We start from the raw sequence: 19346 nt of genomic DNA, 5'->3' as shown, positions 1-19346 counted from the left end.
ACAAATATTGATTCTTAACTGCTCTAGATGATGTAGGTGGCACAGTTGTAGTGTAGAGGTTTGGAGCTTGCTTTAGTAAAATGGTATTCACCCTCCATATGTGAAATGCCTCTCTCTCTGTAATACCTCGTGTTGTTATATTGCGTTTTTGTATAGTATTAATGGTTTCTATAATTGCAACGTGATAGTGGTGGTATTAAGATGTGGATTAAGTTGGGTAAGTCCCCACTGAAGGCACATGTACCAAATGCACGGCCCGCCACTGGTAATAATATATGAGGAATAGAAATTTTGAGTGTGTAATTGTTCATATATCAGTAGAATCTAACATTGTCATTCAATTCAGTTCAATTCATTTTTATTGTGTAGTTGATGAGAAACCGTCCCCAGCTGCACAGAGTGGCCTCAAATGACTTCTGCTTTTCCTTGATTGAATCTCAAATGTCATGATAACTATTCAACACAATCATTTCTCAGCACCTGATCGAGAAGCTGAGCCTACTGGGCCTGAACACGTCCCTCTGCAACTGGATCCTTGTGTGGAGGGAACAACCTGTCCCTGAACGTTGACAAAACCAAAGAGATGGTTGTTGAATTCAGGAGGGCACAAAGTGGCCATTCTCCACTAACATTGATGATCATCTCCATGAAGATTGTCAAGAGCACCAAATTCCTTGGTGTTCATCTGGTGGATAACCTCACCTGGTCACTCAACACCAGCTCCATCACCAAGAAAGCCAAGGAGCATCTCTACTTCCTGAGAAAGCAGAGAAAAGCCCATCTCCCTCCAAATTTTTTTATAATGACTACTAATTAATTAGTGATTGCAGACATCAATTACCAATAGTAAGGCTTACATACAGTAAGGTTTACAGTACCACATGTAAGGAAGGTTTACTATCTAGCTTGAAGGACCAAATGTAAGAGAGTATCTAATGTACACTGAACAGGAGATTGTACTCCCCCCTGCGGTTAAAAAAAAACGTGTTAGCGTGTTACAGGATTTAGAACACTCAAACTTTACTGGGTTTACTGGGATTGATCGTGTGTGATGTGATTCTTGCTGCCATCTGCTAGCTGCTGTTCGGTAGGTTGCGTGTTGTCAAATGAGTCACCCAGATCCGAGGGTAATTTGGTGAGTAGACGGGCTGCATGTGAGCCGCACTGTAGTTCCACATCGCCCTCAGAACTAATGACTTTGGGAGACCCACGAGAGATTGAATTTGGAGGGCAAACTTATCGAAACTGGCTAAATCTCCAGGCTGAACATTAGGAGCATCCATGACTGCTGCTATCTTAGTTAAAGCTAACTGATAAGGTCATCCAAATCTGTCAGTAAGTGTAGTCATAGTGTTCGTGTATGGCCAAGGGGAATTCAGAAATGAATCTGCTATTAGGTGAGTCTTTTTCAAATCTCAGGTGTTCTAAAAGAACCTAATATTTAAAAAGCTCAGTTGCATCAGCAGGGATAATGTTTCAAGGGCTAACTTTAGATGAGCAAACTCGCTATGGTCAGGATGGGAGAAATTTGGAATTGTTTGATGCGGGCCCCTATAGGACGTTTCTGGACATACAGTACTCTGAGGCCGCCCCATCAAGGAAGGATATAGTAAATTATGATCGGTATCAGGCTGTGGGCTTGTCTTGTAGGCATATGTGTCTGCTTCTGACTTTAAGGAACTTTCTCTAGGTGGTGCTTGGGGTCCACAGGGAGTAGGTTTTGGAATATTGGGCACTGACAAGGGCACCACTTCTGCAGGTGGTTTATAGATAGTTCTGGGTAAATACTGAAGTCTCTTTGACCTGCTGTGGTTTAGAAGCTAGTAAAGCTGACTGCAGCTTCACTGTTATATTCTGCATATCCTTATAAAGGATTTGTAATCGTCGGACTTCCACCTAAATGGCCATATGAGCTTCACACAGTTTCCTCTTTTCCCTCTCCAGATCTTTAAGCTTTGACTTATGTGGGTGCGGGTGTCGGTGCAGTCTCATCCTCTTGTAACAAAGCCTCCTCCTCTCCATCATTTAAAAGGCGGTGTGGTAAACTATGGTCAGACATGGGCAAACTACGGACCGCGGGCCACACACGGCCTGTTGGGTTTATTAATCCGGCCTGCCGAACGTGACCAAATTCTATTAAAATAGGTACTGGTAAACATTGCTCAATTTACCTTTCCCCTGTAATGCCCACGTTTCCCCTAAAGATGTCGCACTTCAGCTTCATTGACGTTGTTCGCGTGCAATACTCTCTTCTTCTCTTAAGAGAGCTTAATCTGATACTCTTTAAAAACTGCAACAGTTTCTGACAAACACCTCGGATCTATGCTGAGAATTGCCACAACAAAACTTACTCCAGACTTTGATGAACTGGCAAAATAAGGAGTTCACCAACACTGTTCACCAACACCAACAACTGAATATATATATATATATATATATATATATATATATATATATATATATATATATATATATATATATATATATATATATATATATATTTCAGTTTCAGGAAAATAAGTATTTGAACACCCTGCTATTTTGCAAGTTCTCCCACTTAGAAATCATGAAGGGGTCTGAAATTGTCATCGTAGGTGCATGTCCACTGTGAGATACATAATCTAAAAAAAAAAAAAATCCAGAAATCACAATATATGATTTTTCAACTATTTATTTGTATGATACAGCTGCAAATAAGTATTTGAACACCTGAGAAAGTCAATGTTAATATTTGGTACAGTAGCCTTTGTTTGCAATTACAGAGGTCAAACATTTCCTGTAGTTTTTCACCAGGTTTGCACACACTGCAGGAGGGATTTTGGCCCACTCCTCCACACAGATCTTCTCAAGATCAGTCAGGTTTCTGGCCTGTTACTGAGAAACACGGAGTTTGAGCTCCCTCCAAAGATTCTCTATTGGGTTTAGGTCTGGAGACTGGCTAGGACACGCCAGAACCTTGATATGCTTCTTACAGAGCCACTCCTTGGTTATCCTGGCTGTGTTCTTCGGGTCATTGTCATGTTGGAAGACCCAGCCTCGACTCATCTTCAATGCTTTAACTGAGGAAAGGAGGTTGTTGCCCAAAATCTTGCAATACATGGCGCCTTGTCCCATGTGCAAAAAAACACCCCCAAAGCATGATGCTACCACCCCCATGCTTCACAGTAGGGATGGTGTTCTTGGGATGGTACTCATCATTCTTCTTCCTCCAAACACGTTTAGTGGAATTATGACCCAAAAGTTCTATTTTGGTCTCATCTGACCACATGACTTTCTCCCATGACTCCTCTGGCTCATCCAAATGGTCATTGGAAAACTTAAGATGTGCCTGGACATGTGCTGGTTTAAGCAGGGGAACCTTGCATGATTTCAAACCATGACGTCTTAGTGTATTACCAACAGAAACCTTGGAAACGGTGGTCCCAGCTCTTTTCAGGTCATTGACCAGCTCCTCCCGTGTGGTTCTGGGCTGATTTCTTACCTTCCTTAGGATCATTGAGACCCCACGAGGTGAGATCCTGCATGGAGCCCCAGTCCGAGGGCGATTCACAGTCATGTTTAGCTTCTTCCATTTTCCAATGATTGCTCCAACAGTGGACCTTTTTTTCACCAAGCTGCTTGGCAATTTCCCCGTAGCCCTTTCCAGCCTTGTGGAGGTGTACAATTTTGTCTCTAGTGTCTTTGGACAGCTCTTTGGTCTTGGCCATGTTAGTAGTTGGATTCTTACTGATTGTATGGGGTGGACAGGTGTCTTTATGCAGCTAATGACCTCAAACAGGTGCATCTAATTTAGGATAATAAATGTAGTGGAGGTGGACATTTTAAAGGCAGACTAACAGGTCTTTGAGGGTCAGAATTCTAGCTGATAGACAGGTGTTCAAATACTTATTTGCAGCTGTATCATACAAATAAATAGCTTAAAAACCATATATTGTGATTTCTGGATTTTTTTTTTTTTTAGATTATGTCTCTCACAGTGGACATGCACCTACGATGACAATTTCAGACCCCTCCATGATTTCCAAGTGGAAGAACTTGCAAAATAGCAGGATGTTCAAATACTTATTTTCCTCACTGTATATATATATATATATATATATATATATATATATATATATATATATATATATATATATATATATATATATATATACACATATACATATACATATACATATATATATATATATATATATATATATATATATATATATATATATATAATGTATGTATATGTATGACCCGGCCTCTCTGTCAAATTTTAGAACCCATTGTGCCCCGTGAGTCAAAAAGTTTGCCCATCCCTGGTCTATCTGGTTGTTTGTCAACATCTGAATGCGGAGCGCTCATAGCTCCAGCGGCTGCGTCGATGCTATTGCCATGTGGACTTGGAGGAAGATAATTACTAAGATCGAGGGGTAACACTAAATTTGTCTCTTATTGTGCTTTGCTCCTCTTCTTGTTCACGTGGACGCTGCGCAGGATATTGCGCCTCATAGTTTTTAAGATGGGGTGGGGCCTGGGTTCTGCGTCGTAGGCACAGACTCTTGCAGGAACGTTGTTTTGAAATCCTATTTCTGTGGTAAGCACACTTATCCGGCTTATAGGACCAAATTCGAATGTAATTCTGCTTAGTTGATAATGAACTTCTCCAAACATACATACTGAATATTTAGTAGTTCTTTGTATTTAATGGGAATAAAATAAATTTTAATTAAGAACACCTCTTTAATCATTAGTATCGATTGCATTTGTTATATTTAGTAACTAAGACTGAATCTGTAGGTTTATAACGTTCTCAACATTCTGTTTCACTTGTGGTGCCACATGAGGGCACTCTAAGCATAAGAAATTTGGTGTAAATGTCTGGTAAACGGGAGGCTGACAAATGCTGATGGTGAAAGATTAATTTCAATTAAATTGTATCTGTATAGAATTTTTGCTATTTTTACTCCCATAGCTGGTACAGTATTAGGAAAAAACCTTGAGAGGAACCAGACTCAAAAAGGAACCCATCCTTATCTGGGTGGTACCGAATGTCCATTCATTATAATGTTATCATTGCTGAGTAATAAACTGTTTACTAATGGACAGTTAATTGCAAAAACTGCTCATGTCAAGTGTAGTCCTAAGCCATTGTAGCTAAATAAATACAACTAAAGACCACTAAATATGTATGTATTCATCGCAAAACCTTCACTGTTTTTAATGCTATATTCAGACATAGGTCATTCTGTCCATCAGCTATTATTTTTATCTAAATTTAATTTCACTTTATTTATTGTTTTATTTATATACAATGAAAAATCAATCATTGGTTCATCAAATAAGACAACAACAAATATGTGATTGTCACAAAACCTTTACATAAAAGTAAACTTTTAAAACTGTTTTCATTTTGTGCATTATACATGGGCTATTTCAAGTAAGTGTTTTGTGTTTTCTTGCTTTATCCACTTTATGTCTCAGTCAGGTTTGTGCAGACAAGCTAGTCAAAAAAAACATGTATTTTTTTCACAGATCAGCCTTTACAAAGGTTCATGTAGTCCACTGCATGTATTAAAGCAATAATGGACATTTTGATTTGTACCTATTATTGGTTTATTTTATCACCATATTTGCAATGTTATAGTGATCTCTAATGTTGTTTCTAATGTGCTTTTTCTTCTTGCCATTTATTTTCACTGACAATCAAGCTATTCATTCTAATAGACATTAAAGGTGTGTAAAAATTTAATCTTAAGACATTATTAATATTCCCCACAGTCTTCAATAGTATATTTGTTGTGAAATCCTGTCCTGGTCGTAATTATTCATGGTGATGTCATTCTGCCAACTGGATTTTCCAGACAGTTCGTATAAATACAGCAACACAAGCACCAGAAAGCATAATCTAGAAGATACAGAGAATCTTACAAGGACAACTTCAACACACAGCTGCTAATTCTATCGCATTAACCACTGGTACGTATTCTCTTGACATATATGTGTAAAAAATCTGAAACTTGGATCATGTATGTCTGTCTGTTTGACTGATTCAGTGATTTAAATGAAAAAGTAATGCATACATTGGTTTATTCATTTATTTATTCATTTTAAATGGCTGACAAATATTTGTTAATGGTTGAAAGGTAAATCTTGTCTTTTAACTAATGAATAACGTAACCTAAGATAGCGATGAGCATAATGTCTTGTGGCATCTAGTGTTATAAATCATTCAATTTAACCCTAAACTTTAAATCTGTAAAGGTGTTCTTATACCCATGTCTATTTTGTATTATTTTTATTCTGGTCTGGCACGAAACACATTTAGTGTGATTTATAAAAAATGTACTTTTTGTATGATATGTCAAGCATTAAACACACGTACACATTCATTTTCTTTTAACAGTTACCTTGATTTACCTTGATTTAGATAACATGGATTTAGATGAGATGGACTGCTCTAATCCTCTGGCCATGGTAAGTCATGGATACAGATTTGTACAGCAACATCTCACTTTAACACAGGTCATGTTTTTCTACACTATATCAAAACTTTATCTCACTGTGGATTTTGGTGTGTCACAGAGTGGCAGATGTGACCAACACAAAGGACTCCGTATTGAGATCACCAAGGAGCCTCTTGGCATGCGCCGTGTTGCTAATGTTGTAATCGCACTGCAAAGGCTAAAGCACACTCAATGTGTTCAGTCCACCGAGTTCACTGACCACGAACTCTTCAATATCTTCATGGAGAATGTGATTGAAGGTGGAGTTAAAAAAAATCTCATGTATCTCATTCTATCTAATATCTAGTTGTAGATGATCCATTAGTTACATTTTCTGTACATTTTTAAAACACATTTTCATTTTCCTTACACAGAGAACATGGTGATTAATTTGAAGTGCAGTGAATCCAAGAGTTACTGTATGCAGGACAAGGTTGTCCAGTGCTCTTTATGTGACAAGTCTAAAAGGACCTTGGTGCAGAGGGAAAAGCCTCCTCTTCTGTTTGCCATTACTCTGAAGGGTGGAAACAAGGACAATAAAAGTAAACTTTCAAAACAAAGCAATTTTAATACAAATAATTTATATGAATTGATTTGGTTTGTCAGTGATGGGATTTAAGTTTACATTCTACTTAGTAATTATCTAAGAACCTTAATCACTCTTCTACCACTACAGTTGACTAATTTGCTGTATTTTCTAACATACTTCTTTGTAATCTGCCTCTTGATGCTTATTCCATTTTTTTATCTTTAACTTTTTTCACCTGACATGTTTGTTTTAAGTCCAGACATATCAATCTTACTTTTTACCTCTTCACATTGTTTTAGTCAAATTCTTACTTGCTAGAACTTCCTTTTGGCATATGTGTCTGTTATAAAGAAATAAAAAGCAGTACTGGCATTTACACAATTTATTTATTTATTTTTTTTACAGCATGGTTCAACCTTTCGTCTTATGATCCACCAAACTGCAAAGAAACCACAAAAGGCCAGCCTGTATGTTTGGGGATTGTAAAGAGCAACCTCTTTCTTTCATGCACACTGCTGAATGAAACTCCCTTTCTAGGCATAGAGGTGTGTAAACATGACCAACTGACCATAAAAAAAACAAAAACATCGAAACATAGTTATTTAATTATTTTTGTAACTGTAAAACTTATTGTAAAAATAACAGGTTTATTTTTTTTTAAGGAGGTAACAGACAAAGAGAGAATTAAGGACATCAAGGAGAATGATGGCATGGAGCGCTTCCTTTTCTTCAGAAATGGCAGTGGTGACTTTCTGAACACCTTTGAATCGGTCAAATACCCAGGCTGGTTCATCACAACTTCAAAGGAGGACTTTAAGCCAGTGCAAATGGCTAAGCAGCAGCCCAGTCACCTCCAGCTGTTCACACTCCATGATGAGACAGTAGTCTCTCAGAGTGACATCTAAATAAGAAAATCAGTTTTCAGAAAGTATGTACTGGGTACAAGTGTCAAATGTTTATCTTTTTAAGTATATTTAATATTTTTCTATTTAAGAATATCTCTAATCAAGTTGCCAGACTGTTATGTGCTTGTTTGTAGTTTCACAAAGATGGACAAGGAATTATTTATCTTTATATAAAACATTTTTTAGACACCTGGCTGCTCTGTTCATGTGTGTAGTTTCACAGTGTTTTTACTTTATTTAATTACTTTGTATCTTACTTATTACAAAGTTTGTATGGATTTACTTATAATTTTTTGTATTTCAAAGCATAATAAAATATTTTTTTTTATCAAATTTGTGACAGTGTATATGGTAAATGTATAGGATTTGCATGAGGATGAGAAATCTTAGCTTAATTTAGCCACAGGTGTGGCTACACTTACCTGACAATAATTTTGATGTGCAGCCTGTCTATGCTGTCTAAAGCACCTGCTAATAGAGATCTAAAACATTGCTGGCTAAATTTACTTTTTTTAATAATTATGTTGTTTAGAGAATTAGACATAAACCTGATCATTTCAGCTTGCAAACTGCACCTGCACTATTACACCAACATTAAAGCAGTAGTGTGCTTAGACACTCTGCTGTATGTTCCTATAATATGTTCCTGTAAAAATATTTAACATAATAAAATAAAAAACTGAGTAAATTATTAGTTTACAGAACAGATTTTGCAGAATTAGCTAGAGATTATTTCTTTAAAAAGTGACTTCCTTTGTTTACACTTTAAAAAAAAAATACTTAATCTTTGTCGAAATATGCAATTGTGTGCTTTCAACATTTTGGCAACAGCTTAAGAAAGGCCCACATATGGGTTTAATGGGCAGGTGTGCACAAACGTTTGACCACACACAAACAAATTTTTCCATTTCCTGGTTTGGTTTTCGGAAAAAAAAGAATCTAGATTTCACCATGCGTGTAAGCGGTATGTTTTTCAGGAAGTTTGGATAGTCCATTTTCTACTCAGAAAAAAAGAAAGAAAATAAAACTACGTGTTATTACTCTGGTTTCACCTCTACTGATCTATTGAAAGTGAATGAATCTATATGATAATAGATGTTTCACATTAAAAATCCCATGGCTCGAATAAATGAATACATAATATATAGATAGTTTTATATATATATATATTTATCTGTGTAAAGCTGCTTTGAGACAATGTTCATTGTTAAAAGCGCTATACAAATAAAAATGAATTGAATTGAATTGAATATATATATATATATATATATATATATATATATAAAAAACTATCTTTATATTATGTATAACATTTTTTTTTTTGCTTACTGTTCAAATAAAAGGTTTATAATCATAACATTTTGTTTTATTATGATTATAAGGTGGCGTGGAGATTATGTGTTTTTATTAAATAAGCAATATAGAAGTTTCACTGTTTATGGTTATTTTGAACAGAACCCCAGGGGATGCATTGCACATTTAAGAAGGAAAATACTTGGCAGGGAAATGCAGAATGCAACGTTCCCTACGTGACCAAAACAGTAAAGGATGTAAAGTTCAGCATGTCATGAACTCAAGAATTATATAATTGGTGCATGTCGTACGTGACAAAAGTAGGAATCTGTTGTTAATCTCTCTCTCTCACACACACACACACACACACACACACACACACACACACACACACACACACACACACACTTCTGTGATCTTCTGTTTATTCTGTTTATGCTTACACACATACACACATTTGTTTGACTACACGAGTGAGGTATTTATAATTAATGCACAAAATGAATTATTATATCTAATTCTAACTTCAGTAACTAAATAAAACCAATGGCGACTTTCTTTCTGTAAAAGCTTTGGTATATATATATATATATATATATATATATATATATATATATATATATATATATATATATATATATATATATATATATATATATATATATATATATATATATATACAGTGGGTACGGAAAGTATTCAGACCCACTTAAATTTTTCACTCTTTGTTATATTGCAGCCATTTGCTAAAATCATTTAAGTTCATTCTTCTTCCTCATGAATGTACACACAGCTCCCCATACTGACAGAAAAACACAGAATTGTTGACCTTTTTGCAGATTTATTAAAAAAGAAAAACTGAAATAACACATGGTCCTAAGTATTCAGACCCTTTGCTGTGACACTCATATATTTAACTCAGGTGCTTTCCATTTCTTCTGATCATACTTGAGATGGTTCTACACCTTCATTTGAGTCCAGAAATTTTTGATTATACTGATTGGACTTGATTAGGAAAGCCACACACCTGTTTATATAAGACCTTACAGATCACAATGCATGTCAGAGCAAATGAGCATCATTAGGGTCAAAGGAACTGCCTGAAGAGCTCAGAGACAGAATTGTGGCAAGGCACAGATCTGGCCAAGGTTCCAAAAAAATTTCTGCTGCACTTAAGGTTCCTAAGAGCACAGTGGCCTCCATAATCCTCAAATGGAAGACGTTTGGGATGACCAGAACCATTCCTAGAGCTGGCCGTCCGGCCAAACTGAGCTATCGGGGGAGAAGAGCCTTGGTGAGAGAGGTAAAGAAGAACCCAAAGATCACTGTGGCTGAGCTCCAGAGATGCAGTCGGGAGATGGGAGAAAGTTGTAGAAAGTCAACCATCACTGCAGCCCTTCACCAGTGGGGCTTTATAGCAGAGTGGCCCGACGGAAGCCTCTCCTCAGTGCAGGACACATGAAAACCCGCATGGAGTTCTCCAAGATGGTGAGAAATAAGATTCTCTGGTCTGATGAGACCAAGATAGAACTTTTTGGCCTTAATTCTAAGCGGTATGTGTGGAGAAAACCAGGCACTGCTCATCACCTGTTCAGTACAGTCTCAACAGTGAAGCATGGTGGTGGCAGCATCATGCTGTGGGGGCGTTTTTCAGCTGCAGGGACAGGACGACTGGTTGCAATCAAGGGAAAGATGAATGCGGCCAAGCACATGGATATCCTGGACGAAAACCTTCTCCAGAGTGCTTTGGACCTCAGACTGGGCTGAAGGTTTACCTTCCAACAAGACAATGACCCTAAGCACACAGCTAAAATAACGAGTGGCTTCACAACAACTCCGTGACTGTTCTTGAATGGCCCAGCCAGAGCAATGACTTAAACCCAATTGAGCATCTCTGGAGAGACCTAAAAATAGCTGTCCACCAACGTTTACCGTCCAACCTGACAGAACTGGAGAGGATCTGCAAGGAGGAATGGCAGAGGATCCCCAAATCCAGGTGTGAAAGACTTGTTGCATCTTTCCCAAAAAGACTTCTGGCTGTATTAGATCAAAAGGGGGCTTCTACTAAATACTCAGCAAAGGGTCTGAATACTTAGGACCATGTGATATTTCAGTTTTTCTTTTTTAATAAATCTGCAACAGTGTCAACAATTCTGTGTTTTTCTGCCAATATAGGGTGCTATGTGTACATTCATAAGGAAAATAAATGAACTTAAATGATTTTAGCAACTGGCTGCAAAATAAAAAATAGTGAAAAATTTAAGGGGGTCTGAATACTTTCCGTACTCACTGTATATATATATATAAATAACATTTCTTTATGGAGACTAGCCAAATGTTCAACATTATACAAACCAATAATCATGTGTGAGAATACCGGAGACACCTGTATTCTATTTCCAGGAAAATAATTTATTGGCTGTACATATTAAGCATGTTTTTCACACAAACTTATGAAACACAGTTACAAAAAGATTTTACAACAGCAAACTGCCTACTTAAATGGGGAACTGGAACTGAAAATGAATCTTACATAACCCAGTACCTCAAAACACTGTGTGTAATTAAATTCATTTATTTTAATGGTATTTAATTAGACAGGCTTTTACACAGGCAGTTTAATCTGAAACAAAATACATGAAAAATTGGTAATATGAAAGCTGTCATGCTGCCCTTGAAGCGCACCAGCGCTTAAACTGTGCTTTGATTCCTGTCAGTGTGAATGCGACTTGTACATGTGTGCACACTTTTAACCGGAAGTAAAGAAACCTGCTCACGTGTTAGTATGTCATTATATTTTATATTACCATGTACATTCTATGTTTATTATAATATTAAATGTAACACAAAAGTATCTGAAAACATTTGTAAGAATGTAAGTTAAAGTCAAATGCACCAGGGTTTAATAGAATTAAGTTATTCTAAAACTAAATGAATGCTGTGGATGGCACCAGAAACAATCACACTTGATTTTGGAATAAAGCGTGAAAATCACATAGTTTGTATTTATGCAGCACTTTTAACAATGGAAATTGTTACAAAGCAGCTATACAGAAACTTCAAGATGAATTTTGATAGACTGGTTTCCCATATAGCTTTTTCATAAAGAGCCAGTGTGCATGCAGGCTTTGAGCCCATTATCAAGCATACCTATTTAATCACTAGTTTTGTGGCTTTTGTTTGGCTAGTTTAAAAACCTAAAACGCATCAGATCAGATTATATGAATGAACATCTAAGGCTACATGAACTGACCATTTCCCCCCAAAAGAGGAACATACAATTTCCTTTCTGTAATGCCTCTAGTTAATTAGAAGTTACTGTATGTTAATGCAAGCGTGGAATGTTTGTTATGTAAATTATTTTCATTCTATGAAATACAGAACTTGCCATAAATGAGGGCATATTTCCATAATATTACCACCGTACATGTGTAGGTATAATAATTTCCTGCTTGATGTAACTTTCCATTTAGTAAGCATTTATGTTAAACGATGGGAGCATTGCCACACTGTCCAATAGTCCAGTAATTTATTAGTAATTTATATGTTTACACTCCCCTTCTTGGGGTTATTTTATTAAAACCAGACATTTGCTTGGCATAATGTAAGTATATACATACTTGTACTATACAGTATGTGTGTGTGTGTGTGTGTGCATGTGTGTGTGTGTGTGTGTGTGTGTGTGTGTGTGTGTATGTGTGTATATATATATATATATATATATATATATATATATATATATATATATATATATATATATATATATATATATATATATATATATATATATATATATATATTAGCCTAGGCCATCTTTGTGGAGAGCACATTAGATTCTAATTCTCTAATCCTCTAAAAGTTCTTACAAGGTGCCATGATGAACATCCAGTGGTCAGTATGAGAGAATTGTACTCAAAGTAACACATTTTAACTGCTCTAATACAAGACACACAAATTTGTATGGCCCTGTCAAGCAGAAGCAAAACATGAATAGGACATGATGCTTTGCATGGTTAAATGACATACAGCTGTTATCACTCTGGGTGTACTCACTTTGTTGCCAGCTATTTTGACAACAATGACTGCATGTTGAGTTATTTTCAAAGAACATTAACTCTATACTGCTATACTACATATAATGGACAACATGGTGCAGTGAGAGCAGCAGCCTTTTACAGCAGCTCCTGCTGAATTAATAATTGGACACAAACTAGACAGATTGGACTCCTGTCAATCACGTATAATCCATCCCACCCACAACATGATCCCATAAAGAGGCAGTAGAGTTCATTCTCCAACAGACTAATTCAGCTTTGCTGTCACAAAGAACGGTTCAGGAAATCATTCCTACCATATGCCATTGCACTGTACAATGACTTTACCTCTATGTAATAGATGTCATTAGCAACCTACTTACATATCCCATTATTTACTATCACTTTACACACACTTAAATACACTGACAACTTGCACATTTCATTCTTTTTCTTTTCTTTCTTTTTATTTGCCAGTTGCACTCTGTTTTTTATGTAGCATCGTCTTTCAGTATTGTATTTATTTATATAAGTTACAATTATTTAATTTCATTTTGCTTTTTTAAATGACATTTTATTTTTGTGGGCTGTTCCTGGTATACAGTGGTTAGTAGCTATAAAAAGTCGTCCACGGAAGGACAACTAGTAAACAGTATACAGGATAATGGGAGCCCAAGGGTCATTGATTTGGAGAATGAATGCTTACTAGTCTGCTCTGATCCTATTGAAAGTCAATTGATCATATTGATCCTATTGTGCTTCTAGTTCATGCTAGCTAGAAAGGTATCAGAACACAATGCATTACAGGTTGCAGACCGGTCAAATGCATACAGACCCCTGTCCTCATAAAACATCAAAACATCAGCATCAAATGATCAGAAGTGGACTATTGAGCAATGAAGTAAGTAGACTGATTTAATAAAGCATGTTCCTGTATTTCATGTGGGTAAATGAGTGCATGGGAATCGAAAGCACTAAGATGCACTTTGAGGAAAAGGCATATATATGAAGAAGAAGGTTTGGCCAATGGCCAGTCATTTGCTGATTGCAATTTTCTCATGATCTTGACATAAACATTGTTTCCTCATGATCATTGCATAATTTTTCTGTGTCATTGGCATAAGAGCATGTTCTAATTTGCAGCATCATCGCAGCATAATGGATGATCGCATTTACTTTTACTTTGATTAGGAACTCAACTCAACTGAAATAGTTGAAATTATGTTAAAATAACAAGAAAACAAGAAAGAAAAAAAAATGAAATTGCATGGCCTTAAGGCTTTCTTTCAGACATGAAATGTTTGAGACTTATCTGCAGATCAGTGTCTTTAAGGAACTCCAATACACTGATACACATTTTTAAAAAAAAAATTTTATTTGGCTTTTAAATGTAACAATAAATTAGAGTAGTGAATGCAACCTTTGTAATAAATAATTTAAATAATATTTTATAAAAACATACCTCATTTGTTATTACTGTATAAACACACAAATTACAAATGATTTACATTTTAAATACATTATAAATGTTGTATATGAAAAATAAAAAATTTTGAACTCACTTTTGTGAACTACAAAACAAGCACATCTCTAACTGAGATATGCAGTACTTAAACATTTGACACTTGTACTTAGTACATACTTTCTGAAAACTGATTTTCTTATTTAGATGTCACTCTGAGAGACTACTGTCTCATCATGGAGTGTGAACAGCTGGAGGTGACTGGGCTGCTGCTTAGCCATTTGCACTGGCTTGAAGTCCTCCTTTGAGGTTGTGATGAACCAGCCTGGGTATTTGACCGATTCAAAGGTGTTCAGAAAATCACCACTGCCATTTCTGAAGAAAAGGAAGCGCTCCATGCCATCATTCTCCTTGATGTCCTTCAGTGTCTCTTTGTCTTTTACCTCCTACAAAAGAAAAAAAAAAATTTACTTTTACATTAGCCATTACAAGTTTAGCATTCTCAAATTTTTACTGCATCAGACATTTTGATTGCTATTTCTTTTGACAGCTTGGTAAAAAATTATGCATCTCTGTCTTGAAATTGTTTCTAGTCAGTAAGAGAAATTTTGCATTGAGTTGGTACCACAACTGGGATGTTGTTAGTGGACTACTGATTCAATTTGCAAATATTTATGTAAAGGTTTTTACATTTCAAACTAGGTAAAGTGTCCTTCACACCAACCTATATGTATAATTTAGTTTAGTAAAATTAAATTAATGTTTTAGATTAAACATTAATTTAGGATGTTAATAAAACCTCTACCTTGCCTCTAGCCACTAAACTACACTTTAACTTGGAGGATATGAATTAAAATACTTTATTTTATGTTGCACTAATTAGTATGAATATTATGTTGAAGTATTCTTTTATATGAGTCATGAAGATTTTAGTCACATCCCATTACATTCATTCAACAATGTAACGTAACTCATTGACTAACTATCGAACCATATAAGGTCACCTGTTTATGAGGACTTTGCATCATCCAAACCTCCTGACAATAATTTGAAGAAGAAAGTTTAATTTTTAAATGTTACAATGGCTAAAGGGCATCCTAATCACTCTATTACTGTTAACTCCTTTACCAGCTCTGTGCTGTGGTTGTATTATTCCTTGCTTGTGAGTAACCTGTGCTATGTCTGAATTATCCAATGTTTTTTTTGTCAAATTGTTATGTTTACATACCTCTATGCCTAGCATTGGAGTTTCATTCTGCAGTGTGCAGGAGAGAAAGAGGTTGCTCTTTACAATTCCCAAACATACAGGCTGGCCTTTTGTGATTTCTGTACAGTTTGGTGGATTGTAGGCTGAGAGGTTAAACCATGCTGTCAAAAAACCATATACATTTTGGTTAGATATCAATATTGCATTTTTTAAAACTAATTGATTGATTATTATTTTTATTTTACAATAGACAAGCATAACAAAGAGAAGACTTAAAAGATGGGAGGGCTGAGAAGTGGGAATGACGTGTCAGGAAAATTATAAAGAGATCAATAAAAGGTGAGAAATTACAGAAATCTAAAGCAACAGTAGTTGAAGAAGAGAGATTAAGTTTATGATTTAAGTTTAAGTTAATGACTGGAAAAATGTAAACTCAAATCTCAGCATTGACCACAAACCCAGTATGGCAGCTAATCAGTCTTTATCTATTTGTTATTGTGATTGAATTTGGCATTAGACTTTAGAAACAAATCAATGCAAATAAAATAATTAGTATTGACATTATTTTGAAAGTTACCTTTAAATTTCTCATTTCCACCCTTCAGAGTAATAGCCAGAAGAAGAGGAAGATTCTCCTTCCGTACCAAGGTCCTTTTAGACTTGTCACATATAGAGCACTGGACAACCTTGTCCTGCATACAGTAACTCTTGGATTCACTGCACTTCAAATTGATCACCATGTTCTCTGTGTAAGGAAGAGTAAAATGTGTTAGTGATAATGAAATTATCTACCACTGGAGCAAAATAAGAATATACATTATGCATGTACATTGAGATATAATGTTTAGAACTGCACCTTCAATCACATTCTCTATTAAGATATTGAAAAGCTCGTGGTCAGTGAACTCGGTGGACTTAACACATCGAGTGTGCTTCAGCCTGTGCAGAGCAATTACAACATTAGCAACACGGCGTATGCCAAGAGGCTCCTTGGTGACCTCGATATGGAGTCCTTTGTGCTGGTCACATCTGCCACTCTGTGACACAACAAAATCCACAGTGAGATAAAATTTTAATTCAGTATAGTATAAAACAACATGAGCTGTGTTGAGGTGAGGTGAGGCTTTTAAAATCTGTATCCATTACTTACCATGGCCAGAGGATCAGAGCAATCCAGCTCGTCAAAGTCCAGAGAAAATCCAGAGCTGCTGTCAAAGTAGCTGTTGAAAGAGAATGAATTAGTCAGTTTTGTTTTATTTTATTACTTTTGGCATTCTTTAATTGCATCTAATCCCTAACTGTACTGATTGATAGACAGGAAAAAATACATGGAATAATTCAAGTAATATTTATGTAAATAAATATACAATAAAATAGGTAACCCTAAACCTGCAGAACAGCAACAAAGCACCCTGCTTTAATAAGATTCTCGCAAGCCATTGTCAACTTTAAACAGTCTTTAGTTACCAGTAATAGCGAGTATCACAGCTATTTGTTTAGGCAGAAAAAAAATCTAAAACAACCAAGGGAGCTACCTCATTCAGATAACTACTTCTTTATTCATCCTATTCTTCTTCTGCCTCTTATTATTATTATTATTATTATTATTATTATTATTATTATTATTATTATTATTATTATTATTATTATTATCATCAGACTGTGTTACAGTTATGGTCCAACAGTGATCAGTTTAAACTAAAACTGTATAATAAAAGCTGTCTCAAGACATTACTCTTATGACTGTATTAAGTAATTTTCATTTATTTTCCATTACATTGTATTGTTTGCAAGACAAGGCTTACCTTTCAATCATTAACAAATCTTTGTCAGCCATTTCTGGGGGAAAAAAAATATTTTTCTTTTAATGTTTTCAAAGAATAAAGCAAAGAATGAGTTGAAATAGTGAATCAACCAGACAATCAGACTGCAAGCTTCAGATTTTCTTCACATGCATATCAATCCACAGAATACATACCAGCTGTTAATGAGATCGGATTATAAACCGTGAGTTAAAGTTGTCCTGGTGAGGCTCTGTTTGTCTGGGTGCTAAGCTCTCACTGCAGTTTGCTGTTTGCACTGCTTTATATACACACTCTCTCTCTGTCTGGGAAATTCATCAAGACACGTTGTGAGGAATTCACTGCGCACGTCACTGGGGCATTTCTCTGTTGTAATAATTAAAGGAAGTCAAAATCCCAGGGTATTTGTTTCCACATGACATACCTCATAGAATATCCTGAAAATATCTATATATCTATTTTTTATTTTTTTTAAGTACAAAAAGTACAAATCCTTCACTCAAGCAGAAGTACAGATACTCATGTTTTTAAAGACTCTGGTAAAAGTTGATGTTCTGACTACACTTTGTTTACTCAAGTTAAAGTAAATAAGTTTGGGCTCTGACATGAACTTAAGTAAAAAGTATCCATTACTCCCACCTGTTTTAGTGTCACGCTGGTAACTGGACCTCACATCATATTCATATATTAATATAAAAGAATGAACAACTTAACGCTTTAGACTGAGTGCTACAGATATTACTTCATTATAGAGAGAGAAACATACAACATAACAAAACCTTGGCCTGTTTTATAAGATATCGTTTCAGCAGATGTTCTATGTTCTGAAACCTTCCTTGTTCATGTCCATGTTCATCATTTACACAAAAAGTCAAAGTAAAACGTTTCTTTTTTATCCATATTTAAAAAGAATGCAAATGAAACAAAAAAAAGTGGGGAAAATAATTTTTTTTTTTTTTTTGCAGGAGCGGGACTACAAAATCCATCATGTGCAGGACTCTAGCCCATACTTCTTGTTACTTTCTGCCTTAGGCTTCATAGCCTAGCCTACAGTACGTCTGTATTGTGTAAGAGCCAGGAAATGATACAACAGTGGTAGATTGTAAAAGCCTACATGAAATGGGTTGATGGGCTAAAAACGCCATGCAATGAGTGGAGAACATATTGATCATGTCACCAAATAGATTAAAAGTGAAGTAACAAGCCTGGGTAGAAAATGTAAGAAGTACAAAGTACAGATATTTGTGTAAGATGTAATGAGTAAAAATTTAAAAGTTGTCTCTAAAATAAATAGTGGAGTAAAGTACTGATACCAGAAAAATCTACTTAAGTACAGTAACAAAGTATTTGTACTTCATTACTTCCCACCTCTGGTATTAGTAGTAGCAGAAGTAGTAGTGTTTTTTTTTTACACATTCTCAAAAGTGCACCAAATGTTGCGTAAGCAATCAGAGAAACACAAAGACATTACTTTAGCAAATGGGTTAAAAATGAATTGCAATTTCACTGGCTACAGATAGTGGTGGCATTCACTGACTTTAGGAGAAAAAGTCTAGATGAATTTGTGTGCAGCAGGGTGTGAAAATGATTTAAACCTTAACTAGAATTTTTTTGCATGTTAAT

General features: G+C 35.6%; 2 protein-coding genes across 3 annotated transcripts; one reads left to right on the top strand and one right to left on the bottom strand.

Moving 5' to 3' along the window:
- Nucleotides 1–4343: 4343 nt before the first annotated feature.
- LOC310740647 (interleukin-1 beta-like) lies at nt 4344–8258 on the top strand. Of its 2 annotated transcripts, XM_083567535.1 has the most exons (7): nt 4344–5721; nt 5850–5964; nt 6416–6462; nt 6571–6751; nt 6866–7033; nt 7426–7565; nt 7683–8258. In XM_083567535.1, the coding sequence occupies exons 3-7, from the start codon at nt 6421–6423 to the stop codon at nt 7923–7925; spliced, it is 774 nt and encodes a 257-aa protein (XP_083423661.1). In that variant the 5' UTR covers nt 4344–5721; nt 5850–5964; nt 6416–6420; the 3' UTR covers nt 7926–8258. The 2 variants fall into 2 exon arrangements, with proteins under 2 accessions (XP_083423661.1, XP_083423660.1); XM_083567534.1 differs by lacking the exon at nt 4344–5721 and having other exon boundaries at nt 5901–5964; nt 6392–6462.
- A 6345-nt stretch (nt 8259–14603) lies between these two features.
- On the bottom strand, nt 14604–18007 carry LOC310741284 (interleukin-1 beta-like). The gene is made up of 7 exons (XM_083568919.1): nt 17900–18007; nt 17727–17760; nt 17072–17141; nt 16778–16958; nt 16499–16666; nt 15943–16082; nt 14604–15160 (listed from the first exon to the last, which is right to left on the bottom strand). The coding sequence occupies exons 2-7, from the start codon at nt 17756–17758 to the stop codon at nt 14918–14920; spliced, it is 834 nt and encodes a 277-aa protein (XP_083425045.1). The 5' UTR covers nt 17759–17760; nt 17900–18007; the 3' UTR covers nt 14604–14917.
- Nucleotides 18008–19346: the final 1339 nt, after the last annotated feature.

This window comes from Silurus aristotelis (genome assembly GCF_946808225.1).
Source record: "Silurus aristotelis genome assembly, chromosome: 18".
NCBI classification, from domain to species: Eukaryota; Metazoa; Chordata; class Actinopteri; order Siluriformes; family Siluridae; genus Silurus; species Silurus aristotelis.
Note: the sequence above shows the minus strand (reverse complement) of the source record. Positions and strands in the feature narration are given on the sequence as shown.